The 14,136-nt window shown below is 60.8% G+C and overlaps 7 protein-coding genes across 7 annotated transcripts; 4 read left to right on the plus strand and 3 right to left on the minus strand.

The window, feature by feature from the left end:
• Positions 1–140: 140 nt before the first annotated feature.
• PLICBS_000936 (uncharacterized protein) lies at positions 141–1,056 on the plus strand (the record flags this gene model as incomplete). Its single annotated transcript, XM_065599685.1, has 2 exons — positions 141–204; positions 302–1,056. The coding sequence occupies 2 exons, from the start codon at positions 141–143 to the stop codon at positions 1,054–1,056; spliced, it is 819 nt and encodes a 272-aa protein (XP_065455757.1).
• A 216-nt stretch (positions 1,057–1,272) lies between these two features.
• On the minus strand, positions 1,273–3,272 carry PLICBS_000937 (uncharacterized protein; the record flags this gene model as incomplete). The annotated part of the gene is made up of 3 exons (XM_065599686.1): positions 1,273–3,009; positions 3,062–3,215; positions 3,262–3,272. 3 exons carry the CDS (start codon positions 3,270–3,272, stop codon positions 1,273–1,275), a joined length of 1,902 nt encoding a protein of 633 aa, XP_065455758.1.
• Positions 3,273–3,655: 383 nt separating this feature from the next.
• Positions 3,656–5,296, plus strand: PLICBS_000938 (uncharacterized protein; the record flags this gene model as incomplete). The annotated part of the gene is made up of 1 exon (XM_018318003.2): positions 3,656–5,296. The coding sequence occupies one exon, from the start codon at positions 3,656–3,658 to the stop codon at positions 5,294–5,296; it is 1,641 nt and encodes a 546-aa protein (XP_018183528.2).
• A 137-nt stretch (positions 5,297–5,433) lies between these two features.
• Positions 5,434–6,443, minus strand: PLICBS_000939 (uncharacterized protein; the record flags this gene model as incomplete). The annotated part of the gene is made up of 2 exons (XM_018318002.2): positions 5,434–6,176; positions 6,245–6,443. 2 exons carry the CDS (start codon positions 6,441–6,443, stop codon positions 5,434–5,436), a joined length of 942 nt encoding a protein of 313 aa, XP_018183527.2.
• A 453-nt stretch (positions 6,444–6,896) lies between these two features.
• Positions 6,897–9,788, plus strand: PLICBS_000940 (uncharacterized protein; the record flags this gene model as incomplete). The annotated part of the gene is made up of 1 exon (XM_018318001.2): positions 6,897–9,788. The coding sequence occupies one exon, from the start codon at positions 6,897–6,899 to the stop codon at positions 9,786–9,788; it is 2,892 nt and encodes a 963-aa protein (XP_018183526.2).
• A 314-nt stretch (positions 9,789–10,102) lies between these two features.
• On the plus strand, positions 10,103–11,618 carry PLICBS_000941 (DASH complex subunit ask1; the record flags this gene model as incomplete). Its single annotated transcript, XM_018318000.2, has 3 exons — positions 10,103–10,246; positions 10,419–11,424; positions 11,494–11,618. The coding sequence occupies 3 exons, from the start codon at positions 10,103–10,105 to the stop codon at positions 11,616–11,618; spliced, it is 1,275 nt and encodes a 424-aa protein (XP_018183525.2).
• Positions 11,619–12,238: 620 nt separating this feature from the next.
• On the minus strand, positions 12,239–12,484 carry PLICBS_000942 (uncharacterized protein; the record flags this gene model as incomplete). Its single annotated transcript, XM_018317999.2, has 1 exon — positions 12,239–12,484. The coding sequence occupies one exon, from the start codon at positions 12,482–12,484 to the stop codon at positions 12,239–12,241; it is 246 nt and encodes an 81-aa protein (XP_018183524.2).
• Between the last annotated feature and the right edge of the window lie 1,652 nt (positions 12,485–14,136).

Here is a 14,136-nt window from a genome sequence, read left to right on the forward strand (position 1 = left end):
CTCCCTCTAGATATCATTCACTGACAGTCCATAGTGCCATGGCAAAAGTGAGCAACACTTAGAACAGCGTTGCCAAAGTCCACATGCTGACGGCGATAGGGACAACGAGTATATCTTGACGGGCTACCGGTGAGCTAGCCATGGATCCCATGAGCCAGAACTCGTCAACTGACAACGCAGGCCTGCCTCATTCTCTTATAAGAAGTCAGTCAAGAGCATTCTTCAAATACACAATGAGACAGGCAAGTGCAAAGTTCGAGTCCTGGCACTTTTCCAGCACGGGACCTCTAACAATCGACAGCCAACATATGGTCGCACCTCATCGGCGCTCTCCAGTTTCTTCTAGGCCTCCTTCGCTTCCTGCACTTTCACTTCTCTGCTATGACCTCGGACCGGCCCCTCAACATGCCAGACGTTGCTGCCGTCTCTGTCTACTACCTCTGCGTCGTCGTGTGCTTTGCCCTCTCCACCGCCTTCCACACCCTCTCCGACCACAGCGCGCCCTTGCACCGCTTCGGCAACCAGCTCGACCACCTCGGTATCGTACTCGTCATGTGGGGGACCGGCGTATCGGGCACGCACTTTGCCCTGCGCTGCGCGCCTGCATCACTCCGCATCCTGTACTTCTCCGCGGTGACGGCCACGGCCGCTGGTTGCGCCGTCTTCACGCTGCAGCCGCGTTTCCGCACGCCGAGCTTCCGCACCGCGCGCTTCCTCATGTACTGCTTCCTCGGCGCGAGTCTGTTCGCTCCCGTGGTGCACGCCTGGCGCGGCTTCGGCGGTGGCGAAGACGGCCTCGCGGCGGTGAGCGCCGTCATGGGCCTGCGGTCGTTTCTCGGGCTCGCCCTCGTCAACTTTGCGGGCGCGGCTGTGTATGCGGCGAGGGTGCCGGAGCGCTGGTTCCCGGGGACGTTTGACCTGCTCGGGCAGAGCCACAACTGGATGCACGTGCTCGTGTTTACGGGGGCGCTCATCAGACTCGGTGGGTTGCTTGAAGTGTGCGATGGGTGGGCGGCTGAGGGCGGGTTGGCTGTCTATTGCCAGGGTGCGAACTGAAGGGCCTGCATGTATTTCGGGACGGAGAGGAGATCACGACCCATGTTGAAGAAAATCAAGTGCGTCTAGGTATTTCCCAAAACTAGATATGATACATGTGGTAAATATGCTGCATGCAGCTCTTGCTGCCCGTGTATCCCAAACGCCCTGCATCCGTGGTATAAAAGCCCGCAAATCGGTCATGAATAGTAGTATACAATGGCCTGGAGGCGGTGTTCACGCCATGACCGGCCCGACCCTCACTTGCTCGCGGCCCTGTCTCGCCTCTGCCGTGGTCGTCTGCCTCTCCCGTCGTCGCTGCTCCGCCTCTATTTTCGCGAACTGGCCACGGGCACCGTGCTTGAGCTTGGTGATCATGTCGGCCGCCTTGCCCTTCGTCAGGTCCGCCGCAGTCAGGGCCTTGCCCTTTCCGCGCAGGCGGTTCACAAAGTCGAGCTGGCCTTGCGTGGGCGGCAGGCTGCGCCACGACTGGTATCGGTGTATAAAGGTGTGCGGGAACGCGTTGGCGGCGTAGCTGTCGGCGCCGTGGACCGCGTCGTTGAAGGTCGCCGCGGTGAGTATCTCCCGCGGGGCAGCAAAGGGCGACTTGGAGACGCCGGGTGGCAGGGCGCGGATCTCGAGCGCGCGGTATGTCGGCGCGGAGTTGGCGGCGGCTTGGCCTGCGATGCGCTCGATTCGTATGTAGGAGCCGCTGGGGGCGGAGAGGACGAATCGCTCGGGGCCGACTTGCACCCATGCGTATTGGCTAATGGCCCGGATGTGTCGCTCGCCGGAGGTATCGGCGATGAGGTCTAGGACGGACGAGTAGTCGGTGAATGTGACGGCGGTTGCTGAGCTTGCGCCGGCGCTGGACCCGCCAGAGTAGGCGTCTTGTTGCCTGGCTTCCTCGGCCGAGCGGTGGTCCTTGAGCCTCCGCATATCGGCGACGGACGCCAGGTCCACCAGCTCGTTCGGGTCGAGGCCGAATAGAGTCGGTGTCGTCACGATGCCAGTCTCCAAGCTCGACACCAGGTCGATGATGTGGCAGTTCTTCTTTCCCGGGTGCAATCGCATGCCTCGTCCGATCATCTGGACCAGCAGATTCCGCGACCTCGTCGGCCGCGCGAGGACTATGCAGTCGATGTTGGGTATGTCGGTACCCTCGGTGAATACACCGCAGTTGACCAGTACCGGAAACTTGCCCTTCTTGAAGGCCTCGAGGATCTCACTCCGCTCCACCTTGGGCGTGTCGCCCGTCACGAACCTCGCGTCGAAGCCGTACTCCCTAAACTTGTGGGTGAGCCCAGACACGTGAGCCAGGTCGACGCAGAAGACGAGCGTCGACCTTCGGTCGGGCGCCTTGGCCATCCAACTTCGCACGGTGATGTCGTTGACTTCATCCGTGTTGACGACCTTGGAGAGCTCGCCCGTCTGGAAATCTCCGAACGCGCCGTTCTTGACCTTGGAGAGGTTCGCCGACGACTCGACGGTCGTGAAGATGACGTCGGAGAGCCACTTGTCGGCAATCATATCGACGTAGTCCTTGTGGTACACGATCTCGTCGATGGCGGCGCCCAGTTTGACGCCGTCGAAGCGGGAAAACGTGGCGGACACGCCGATGAGGGTGGGGGAGTCGCGCTGCTTCTGCTCGAGGCCAAAGTGCCTGAGGGTCTTGAGGTAGCCCTGGGCGACGATGTGATGCGCCTCGTCCACGAGGACAAGCTTGAAAGCTGCGGGGTCGAACTTTTCCAGGCGCTCCTTGGAGGTGATGCTCTGCACGCTGGCAATGGTGATGTCGGCCGTGCCGGATGCGTGCAGGGACCCCATCTCAATCTCAATCGTCTTGTCCGGGTACGCGAGCTGGCAGTGCCGCGCCGCCTGCTCGACCAGCTCACGGCGGTGCGCCAAGATGAGCGTGCGGTCACCGCCGCCTGCCCGAGGGTGAATCTTGTCGATGAGCTGAGTGAAGATAACCTGGCGGATGTCAGCCTGAAGCGTCCCCTCCATGTACGCGCCGCAAACTCACCGTCTTGCCACTTCCCGTGGCCAGAGAGATGCCGACGCGCTTATGCCCGCGCTTCAGAGACAGGAGCACGGATTTGATGCACTCCTGCTGATAGTCTCGGAGCTTGGGCTTGTTGCTCAGGGCCGCGATGGGGGCGAGCGTGGCGGCGCAGGCCCTGAAGCTCAAGGGAGCGAGCCTGGAGCTCGTCCCGGTCGTCGCACGGGAGACGCATCTTGCAACAGTGCGTAGCATCGTACATTATGATAATGTGCCGATGAACTCGAGCTGCAGACCGAGATCCATTCAGCAGGCGGGCTTGTTAAAGTTGTCGTGAAGGCGCATCTTGCTCAGAGGTAAAGGTAAATTTGATGCATTATGTAATCGCTCGGAGGCTTGGTCCCCTGCAATGACTGCCGCCTCTAGCGCCCTCACCGCTGTATCTCAACTTCACAGACATTCATTTTCACACTCACAACTTCGGCAGGCTCAGGCGAAAATCTGGTGACGCAAAAAGGAGCCTCTTCGTCCATTGAATAGCACTGTACAGGACGCCCTGAACTCGGCAGCCATGTTCGCATCGGCTTGTTCCATCCCCGCCAACCTTTCACCCAGACGATGGATCCAGACTCCGAGGGCCACTACTCCACCGAAAAAGAAGACCCTGCTCAAGAGCCCTTCGAGCCAGACGAAGACGTGAAGGCGGGGGACGACGACTTTAGGCCCGAGACTTCCAGCGAATACCACACCAGTGATGATGAGGAAAGCGACATTGGCGACCCCAACGAGGTCTGGGGCGCGCTCTCCCTGGGGCATGATGCCAGGCAGCGTGCTTCTCTAAAGCGTCCAGCGGAGGACAATCCGGCATTCCGTCCGTTCAAGCGCCAAAAGGGCACCATTAATCTCGAGTATCTCGAGCTGCTCAACAGAGACATTGACGATGCGGCTCATCGAGCATGTCTGGACGACGACGTTGACCTTCCGCCGACCCAGATTGGTCTCACCCTCTGGTCAACAGTAGAGAAGCGCCAGTTCTTCGAGGCTCTGTCGCGGTGTGGCCGGCACAACATTGCGCAAATCGCAGCTCATGTTAACAGCAAGAGCGTCGTCGAGGTTCAGCACTACATCGACTTCCTTCAGGATGCACACCAGAGGAGAAGACAGTTCGACCGCCGGTCATTCCTCGCAACCGCCGAGTACCCTGCCGCCGTCGAGCTCAGCCCGCAGTGCTGCCACGCGCAGGAAGAGGCGGCAGATGCCGTATCCCTCAGACAGGAACAGAGGGAGTCGCAGCGTGAAGAGCAGAAATGGGGGCCGAATTGGGACGTCACGCCGGACGTCGCCTTGAGCCTAGACCGTGGCGACAACCAGTCGCCTCCATTCTCTCAGCTCTTTCACACCTCGCGGTGGCTTAGGCTCTCGCAGCGCTTCTTCATGAACTCGACCATCCCAAACAGCAACTGGCACCATATTGACGACGTGCCTCCTTCCATGTGGGCCACGGCGTTTGACGACTTCCACTCTCTAGCCATTTCCGTGACCAGGAGGCTGGTGCAAGCCACTCTTTTCATCAGCATGTCGAGAATCAGGGCAAAGCGCGAACTCGTCCCCAAGACTAGGAGTTTTGTGCGACGCAAGGACGCCGAAGCGGCGATTGCCTCCCTCGGCATGCCAGCCAACGCGAGGCATTTGTGGCAAGAAAGCGCCCGGAGGTTACGTCTGGACGTCTACGAGGAGCCGCCTAGCCGAGACGACGAGGGCGAGGACGAACCCATGTCGTACGACGAGGTTGAGCGCGAGTTGGGCGAGGGCTTGGATATGGGCGAAGGCCCGGACACGACTACAGAAAGACCTGTCTACAACCACGAGTCTGAATTCGAAGACGAAGAAGAGGACGAGGAGGGGTCGCACGAGAACGTCGAGGAGCGGGACATTGACCGCGAAGCCAACGAGATCCTGTGGTACTCGGCAGCCGACCTGCGCGACGTCGCGGGCACGAGGCAGGCGCTCAAGCTGCGCATCGCGACGGAGCGGCGGCAGGAGGAGCAGGCGGACCGGTTCGACGAGCACGCCAGCTCCCGGGCCGAGATGGAGATGTGGGAGGTGCTGCAGAAGAAGCCACCCATGGAGATTCCCAGGACGCAGGACCCCGGCCGGCCCGAGAGGTCCAACCTGGACGTGGAGAGCATATACCCCTTGAGGAGAGACTGGGCGGACCAGTTGAAGTACCGTAGCGAATGGGAGGCACAGCAGGAGTAAAGACATATGGAGGCCATTAGGTCGCTGATGAATAATTCTGGTTCGCTAGGTGAATACCATTGTTTTTATTTTGCATCCAACGCCTCGCAGGGTATCTCAAACAGCGGCGCCCAGCATGACGGGCCCGCGAGCCTCCATCACCGGCCCCTTCCTCTCCCCCTGCCTCTGCCTCGACCTCGTCCGCGGCCGCGCGTGGCACCTCTGGTAACCCTCGACGCCGGGGTGCCGCTACCCTCCTGCTCCTCTTCCTCCTCCTCGCTGCTCTCCTCGTCCTCTCCGGACTCGCTCTCGTCGCCATCCTCGGCGTCTTCCTCCTCCTCCTCCTCAGTCGTCTCCGCCTTTTCCTTTTCCTTCTCCTTGTCCTTCTCCTTGTCGGCCGCCTTGGCCTGCTGGCTCGCGGCCCTCGTCCTGCCACGGGAGCCCCTCGTCGCCCTCGCCGCCGGCGACGGCGCGTCCGTCCCGTCCTCCGTGTCCTCCACCGACGGGCCGCGCGCCTTGGTCGCGCTGGCAGGGGCGGCGGCGGCGGCGTTGGTGCTCGCCCGCTTGCGCTTCCTCGTGACGGGCGCGGCGGCGGCGCCCCCCTCGGGCGGGGGCGAGAGCTCGAGCTCCCGCGGGGAGGTGGGCGCCTCACTAGGGTCCGCGACGGCACGCTGTAGCATCGTCTCCATGAAGGTGTCGCGCGGGAGGGCGAAGTCGAGGTACCTATCGTCCGAGTCTTCGTCGTCAAAGGACTCGCGCTCGTCGATGACGTCGAGGTTGTAGTAGGTCCGCAGCTTGCGCCAGATGTGGGGGATGCGCGTGTGCGGGTAGACGTCGGCGTCGAAGCCGTGGTTGCGGAGGTGTTCTGATATGGCGATCATGCGGAAGTGCTTGTGCATGCCTGCGTAGGTACGTGTCAGCGGGCCCGAGGGCTGTCGTTGTGGGCAGTTGATGGCAAAGAGGGCGTACCGGCGGGCTTCCAGCGGATGACGCCCTTGAACAGCGATGCCACCTGGTCGTCCGTCCAGAGATCGTTGAGGTTCGGGAGGGAGCTGCCGGTCGTGGCCGCGTCGCCGGCTTCGGGTGTGTCGACGTCCATGGCGTCGTCGTCGCGGGCGGCCGAGGGCGTCGCAGCGGCTGCGCCACGCGCCCGCTTCTTCGGCGGCATGATGCGTGAAGGGGCCAATTGGCGGCGGTTTCGGTAGATGGTACTGGTATTTGATGCTCTAGATATGGCAGCGCTGACGATTGCTGGGAGGGGTCGTGCGCGTGACGAGGCTGAGGTGGTGGCGGAGGGAAGGAAAAAGAATGGGCTTAACGAGGCTGCAGTTGGGGAGGTCGAGTGTGATCTCACCTGCGTGACAAGCTGGTGAGTGGTGGGAACAGAACCCGGCCACTGTAGTCGAGGTGGGGCGTGCCGGGTGGCCGCCGCTAAAGTACCTCTGGCCGTTGCCGTGAGGTCCCCGTGCATGACAGGGGATAGACCACCTTCTAGCTAGCCACAGGCACAACGATGACTGAACGCGCTTGGCGCGTCGTGGGGCCTCAACACTGCGACTCCGACATCACATCACCGCAGCTCCGAGCATCTCGACCCACAGGGTTGACGCAAGATGCAGCCATGGTCGGCGACAGCAGAGAAGCCGACGTCTTTGCCATTCCCGACTTCTGGCCCAAGTCCAAACGGCTAGAGCCGCACGAGGCAGCTCACACACCACTCTTCCGCTACGATGCGCTCAAGGAGTGGTCCCAGCTACGCGGCAATGCATCGCCCGGCTTGAGCCTCAAGGCATCATTCAGCGAGTTGTCGTTCAACCACACACTCAACAATAAAGACATCATCCTAGACGACGATGGTTTCTTTCGGCTGCCTCCGCTGACCAGCGATGAGCCACAGGCGCCGATTCCTGAAGCCTCACCGGAGCCAGCCGACAACGTCAACGATCCGGGCCATGTCGAACCCGAGGATGACCTATGGATGGACGCATTCGAAATCCCGCCAAAGAAGGCTTGCTTCAGGTCATGGGACGCCTTTGACGCCGGCGAGGTCGCTCCGCACGAACCCATGTTCCTCAGCGAGGCCGGACCCAACGCCTACGATGCCCTGCTGTCCCTGCCCGACGACCCTCTCCAGCTCGAGAACTCGGGGGTCCCCATCGTCGCAGCCGAGCCGTACTTTTCGTCTCTGCTCGCCTTGGCCCTCGGACGGGACTCCATCTTCTTCATCAAAAACGATAGCACGGGGTCCTTCAAGCCGGCGCTACCAGCACTGCGGGTTTCGGGTTACTCGCAGCAGGTCCTCCAAGGGCTGGAAGGTCAAGCGCACTGGTGTGGCTCCACGTTCTTGCAGCTCAGATCGTTTTCTCGCTCTGCCTACGACACGCTTCCCAGTCGCTGTGGCGTTGCCCTGGCCAGTAGCATGACCCAAGTCCTGCAGGCTGTCGAGCAGCGCGTAGCCGTGGACGGCGGCAATCCCCGCTCGCTCCTACAGCTTCAAGCGACCATCAAGGAGGTCCTGACCATTCTCAAGTACCTAAGGAGGATGGCGTCGAAGCTGCGCCCAAACTGTCCAGACGAGGAGATCTTGTCCCTCGTCTACCGCACAGCTTCTTCCGTCGATGACGGCGAGAATTATATCCGGTACATATTTCGCGAGATATTGCAACGAGTCTCTGCGCCCTGGGTCGAGACGATCGAAGAGTGGATAGGCACGAGGCAAGAGGGCGGCATGCCCCTCACGAAGGCCAATGTCGGGGACGCCAAGGGATTCGTCAAGGTTGAGGCCGAAGCCTACGTGGATGATTTCGGTCGTGAGGAAGTAGAGATCGACTTCCGCCTCGACAGCAGCAAGATCCCGGACTTTATGCCAAAGGATGTCGTCGACACAATTTTTGAAACGGGGCGAAACTTGAGATTTATCAAGTCTCTCCATCCGAAGCACCTGCTGGCCCAGGAGTCGTTAACCGAGCTGATCCGGCCACCCAAAGCTGAGTGGCACTACAACTGGGACTCTATTCTGGATCTCGAAAGTCGAGTCGCTTGCTACAGAGACAGCCTACGGGATGCCTTGGAACAGAGCCGCCACGGGTCGGTGCCTCACGTGCACTCCAACAAGGAGCATGGGGCGCATGCGACGGCGCTGGAATATTTTGGACTCGATCAGGGTGCTATGGAAGAACGAATCATGACATCCATAGCGCAACTGGGCCAACCTATGGAAGAGGTGACGCACGAAGACCCGCTGAGCAGGATAGTGCGTGAGGGCCTCACGGGGCAGTATCAACCCGCCTCTATACAGTCCGACTCGACTCCCCACTGGTCACTGCTTCCAGTCTTATCATTTGGCGGCATTGCCTCGGCCCAAGCTCAGATCGTCAGTAGAGAGACGCTGCGACTTCTCTTCGACGCGCACGACATTCGCAGTCACCTCGGACTTCAGAGGGACTTTCAACTTCTCGGAAACGGCATGTTTTGCAGCCGCTTATCGCACGCACTGTTCGATCCCGATCTGGAGTCTGCCGAGAGACAGGCAGGCGTCGCGATGCAGGGAGGAGTCATGGGTCTGCGGCTCGGAAGTCGAGACACTTGGCCGCCAGCCAGTTCTGAGCTGCGGCTTGCACTCATGGGGGTTTTAACGGAGAGTTACGAACAGCAACAAGGCTCGAAGTCCGAGGGCATGGTCGCCCAGTCTGCCGACTCGTCGACCCTCCCGGGGGACCTGAGCTTCGCCGTGCGAGACTTGTCGCCCGAGGAGATTGACAAATGCATCAACCCAGACTCGCTGGAGGCGCTCGACTTTCTTCGTCTGTCGTACAAGACGCCACCGGAGTTGACGTCGGTCATCACGCCGATCAACCTCATGCATTACGACAGCATCTTCAAGTTGCTCCTTAGAGTCTTGCGGATGCTGCACGTTGTCAACCAGCTACACGTGGACGTCAGCGCGCGGGCCAGCGCATGGGAGAATCCCGGGGCCTTGTCATTCCGGTTCGCCAGAGAGGCGCAGAGGTTCGTGAGCAGCGTGGCCGCGTACTTTTTGGACACCGGCGTTGCGATTCCGTGGCGCGCGTTCGAGGAGCGGCTAGATAAGGTGCGCGCCGACCTGGACAAGGACGTCGAAGCGGGGCCGGCGACGATTCAGAGCCCTGACCAACTACGGGAGCTTCACTCTCAAGTCATTGACGGCATCATGTTTGCGCTTTTCTTGAAAAGGCGACAGCAGCCGGTGCTGACTCTCTTGGAAGACATATTTGCGACGATACTACGCTATGCCAAATGGTCCCGGCTTCACGCGCTGGGACGAGGTCAGGAGGTCGGCAGCGAGGCCGAGGCGGCGAGGCTCTACGCGCAGTTCAAGAACAAGATGCAAGTGTTTATTACTGTCTGCCGTGGCCTGTCGGAGAAGGGTAGGGCGGGCGGCAAGATGTTTGGGCAGCTGGGCGTGGGCGAGGAGAGTCTGGTTGCGCAGCTTCTGATGAAGCTCGACATGTGCGATTACTACGTCAAGGGCTAAGCGGGATTAACATTTATACCGGCCATTTGTAGAGGACTCAACGCCGTAGAAATGAGCAAAAGTTGAGTGATCAGTATGTGCATCCCTTGGTAAAGCTGCGTGGCTCTAGGTCCCGCACTGGCAGTGGTTGAGGCGCGTCCTGCCCCGCCAAATCTTCTCCAACTCCCGACAATACCCCTCCATCGGCGCGTCTCCACGCCGTTTGCTTAACTCCATCTCACCGACAATCACGCAGCAACCGACGTCACACGCGTTTTCCGACGACATTCTCGAACCTACAGACCAGGCTCGATCCCTTGGAGCCGGCCTGCACAATGGCCCGACCGAGCGTCGCGGCGCGCAACCTGTCGCTGACGGAAGAGCTCGAGAAGTTGGAGCAATCCATCACGCTGACGCTGCAAGGCACGTCGCAGTTGAATACCCCCGGCGAATGCAGCGAGTCGGCTGACCAGAGTCTCGTGCAGAAATCGACCACAACTTTAGCAAAGCGCACAGAATCGTGACGACGAGCATTCTGCCACTGGTAGAGCAATATGGCGAGCACTCGCGCGCCGTCTGGGACGCGTCCAAGGCACGGCCAATCCGCCTCAAGGACCATCTAGAAGCAGGTTGCTAACGCGCATCGTGCAGTTTTGGAAGCAGTTCTTCGAGGCATCCGCCAATGTGTCACTCTCCGGCTACGAGGAACTTGCCAACGACGACGGGTCCTCGGTGGCCGAAGACAGCACGGCGATGAGAGACGACACGACGGCAGACTACACGGCGCAACACGACGACGACGACGCGACGCGCACGATGACACCCGCGGAGCAGTCGACGCTGCACGGCGACGAGTCCCTGCTGGACGACGCGGAACTTACGGGGAGCACGCCTCGTCCACCGGCGACCAAGACGATCCGCGCGCAGCTGTCGCCGCTCGAGTCGCCGTACGAGGCCCTGAAGCGGGAGATGGCCAACGAAGAGGACGCCGGCGCGACGACGGTGCTGGAAGACGACGACGACGACGAAGAGGACTCGACGGTGCTGTTCGCCCAGCGTACGGCCCGCCTGCCGGACATGTCGATGACGCCGCGCGGCCTGGGCGGCGCGCTCGGCGACAGGACACTCGAGCAGTCGACGCAGCGGCCGAAGGACCCGCTCCTGCACCGCGTGCTCGACAAGAACTACCGCCTGCAGGCGACCCCGCACAAGCCTGCGTATCGCATCTCGCCGCTGAAAAAGCCCACCATGGGCGACGCCGGCGGCAAGGGGAAAGCGCCTGCGGCGGCGGCGCCCTCATGGCGCGACGACTCGCCCATGTCGTCGCCCGAGATGGCGGTCCCGACGTTGCGCAGCGAGGCCTTCATGTCGCCCTTCAAGAGCAACGCGCGGCAGCGGCTGGCGGCGGCTACGGCGACGACGCAGCGCGGGCCACGCACCCCTGGCGTCAGCGTGCAGACTCCGGGCACGGCGAGGAAGACGCGGGACGCGCTGGCGGGCGAGGCGGCGGGAGGGGCAGAGGGCGGGCGCAGGCCAAAGTACGAGATTGACTGGGAGAGCGACGGCGAGGACGAGGACGCGGATCTGTACGCGGGGATGAGCCCGCCCAAGACGATTCAGTTTGCGTTGCCGCCGTCGAAGCTGCTGCAGACGCCAGGTGAGTGCTTGCTTGCCGCTGCGATTTTTGACCGAGATTGGTTATGCTAACGAGATGTCGCGACTGTAGCGCGGGAGGCAAGCAGGCGGATCGTTGATGACATCCTGATTGACGCGGGGGCGGACCCGGAGTCGTCCGAGTACAGCCCGACAATGGTCAAGATGAACGAGGACATTCTCAACGACAGCTTCTAGACGGGCACTCGGCACAATGAGTTTGAGAGCCTGTTACGCTGATGATGAAGTGCATGTAGACAGACACTCGGCACAATGAACTGGTCAACTTATTATGTTGATGAAGAAAAATGCAGTGTCTCTTCAAGGTCTTTTGCCTGGTATGCCAGGGTGTATGTTCTAAGACTAATCAAGGAAAATCTCCAAGCGCTCTATATCAACCTCGCCCGAGAGTATCATGAGTGTTGTTTGCAAAAACAAATGTAAAAAGCAAGCATTCTTTTAAGTCTCGGGTTGATGTTTTTTCATATCAGAGCCCCTCCAATGTGGTCCGTCAAGTCGTTATAAGAGCACAAAGAAAAGTGGTGGAGGAAAAGAGCCCTCCGCCACTGCAACGCCTTCGCCATCGAATTCCAAGCGGGTGGGTGGTGAGCGGAGGAGCACCGCCATTGCTGACGGGTCACTCCCCCCCGGCCCGGCCCTTCCCGCACTCATTAAAGGTGTAGTCATTAATAAGAGTGTTGTTCTTTCGTCGTAGTTCGAAAATCACCCCTTTATGCACCCGCGCGTGTCATGTTAGACGCGCGAGGGCGAGAAAAGGGTGATGTGAGGTTCTTGGAGTATTGCAAGCGAGGGTACTCTTAGTTGACCCAGCGGATGGAGGGCATGATGAGCGTGGGGACCTTGAGGGCCTTCTTGTTGCTCTTGTGGTGGTGCTTGGGCGCGGCGGCGGCGGCAGGCTCCGAGGCGCTGTTCTTGCGCGAGTCGGTGGCGTGCGAGGCCATGGAGTTGCGGCGCGAGCTGCTGAAGATGTCGGAGAAGACGATGTGGGGGGAGGAGATGGGCCCGTAGGCGTTGATGGTCTCGGCGGCGGAGGAGCTGGACATTTTGAGTGTGGTTGTGGTTGTGGTGATGTTGGAAGTGGTGGTGGCGGTTATGGTTGCGGTGGTTGGTGTGTGTAAGTGTGAGAGAGAAGCTGAAGAGAGCTTTGAGTGTTTGCTTGTGAAGAAGGTAAAGTGCTTGAAGCTTGTGGAGGCTGGTGATGGTGATGATGGAAAGGCAATTCAAGACTCTGGAGGTGGAGGGCACCCGTGAGCTCTTATACTCGAGGGAGGGCAAGCAAGCATCGTGAAGACAGACGGTCAGAACTGGCGGTGGTGGTGGTACGTAACTACGTAACTACGTATCTGCTTGGGTTGGGATTGAAAACTTGCACCCGCATTTTTTTGCTGGGCGCGTTACCTTTGCGGGCACCTGTCATCGTCGTCAACGTCGTCGTCGTCGTCGTCGTGCGAGTGTGTCTGAATGCCGTCGCCTGGCGTCGGTTGCCGAACGAACCCACCCATCCATCCACCACACACACCAACTCCTCCCCTACGCGCACGCCCTCCGCGCGGTGGCTGACGAAACGGGGCCCCGACTGACAAAGCGGGTGGGTTGACTCATGGTCTCACGGTTAACGCACCCGAAGCGCAGCCAGGCCAGGGACCTGGGCTAACCAAGCCACAGGCCGGGCTGCTTCGCTCGCAGCGCCCTGTGAAGAGAAAGGAAAAAAACTAGCGGGAGACGGGCCGCGAAAGGGTGTGACGAGTTCGGCCGGCGGGGCCCACGCAAGGCACAACGTCACCCCCTCCCCCTGTAAGCCTCCCCCCCCTGGTCGCTGGTCGCTGGGCTGCAGGCGCATGCGCTGTGCCCCTCGGTGGTGTCCGGCGTGGGATGACCAAGCTTTTCTGGCACCAGTAGGGTGCTTGCTTGGCCAGCCCTGTACGTAGGTGTGTGCCTGCCCGTGCTGGCAGGCCTGGGAGGCTTGCTGTCCGTTGACGATGAGCGATCGACAGGGCGCGCGCAACGGCAGAGGCGCCTTGGCCCTGCGAACTGCCCGCCACGCCGCTTGGAGTCACAGGGCTGCGCGTTGTGGCTTGCGTGTGATTCATCAGCGCCGCGCATGTGTGTAAGCGACTTCACGGCGTGTAATCAGGCATGTGCTTCTCCTCCCAGACTCGGGTCATCTCTGCCCTGTCCTTCCTCCACCGTCATCGCCCATCTCGCCATTGCCAATTGCCCAATTGTCACCATCGTCGGCCGCACTCACATCATCCCTCCCAAGGACGGATCGCAGCGGATCGCGTCGGCGCCACAATGGCATCGCACGAATCCACATCTACAGGTGCAAGCGGCAACCTCATCTGCGCCTGCGCGTGCGACACTGAGAAAAAGCCTGCATTCGTAGCCAACAGGCACCATTGCTTCTAAAAATTCTCACCCCCTAGCCTCCATCCTTCCATCGCCCGCCGCCACTGCAAGGGGCACGGGGCACGGCGTCGGCGGCGGCGGCGGCCGTAGCCGGGAAAGAAGCGGCTGTCGTCGCCTCACCTCACCGGCGGTACGGGCAGCCTTCACCGGGAGGCGTGCCGGAGGCATTGGTCGTTGCGGCAGCGTTCAATCCAGGGCCCACGACGGTGCGTGAGTGTGACGAGAGGAAAAGTCTTCTCCCACGTGTCGAGCCGCCCTAGGGTACATACAATATTAGACGCCCCCC

Source organism: Purpureocillium lilacinum, assembly GCF_023168085.1.
Source record: "Purpureocillium lilacinum CBS 284.36 DNA, scaffold_1, whole genome shotgun sequence".
NCBI lineage: Eukaryota > Fungi > Ascomycota > Sordariomycetes > Hypocreales > Ophiocordycipitaceae > Purpureocillium > Purpureocillium lilacinum.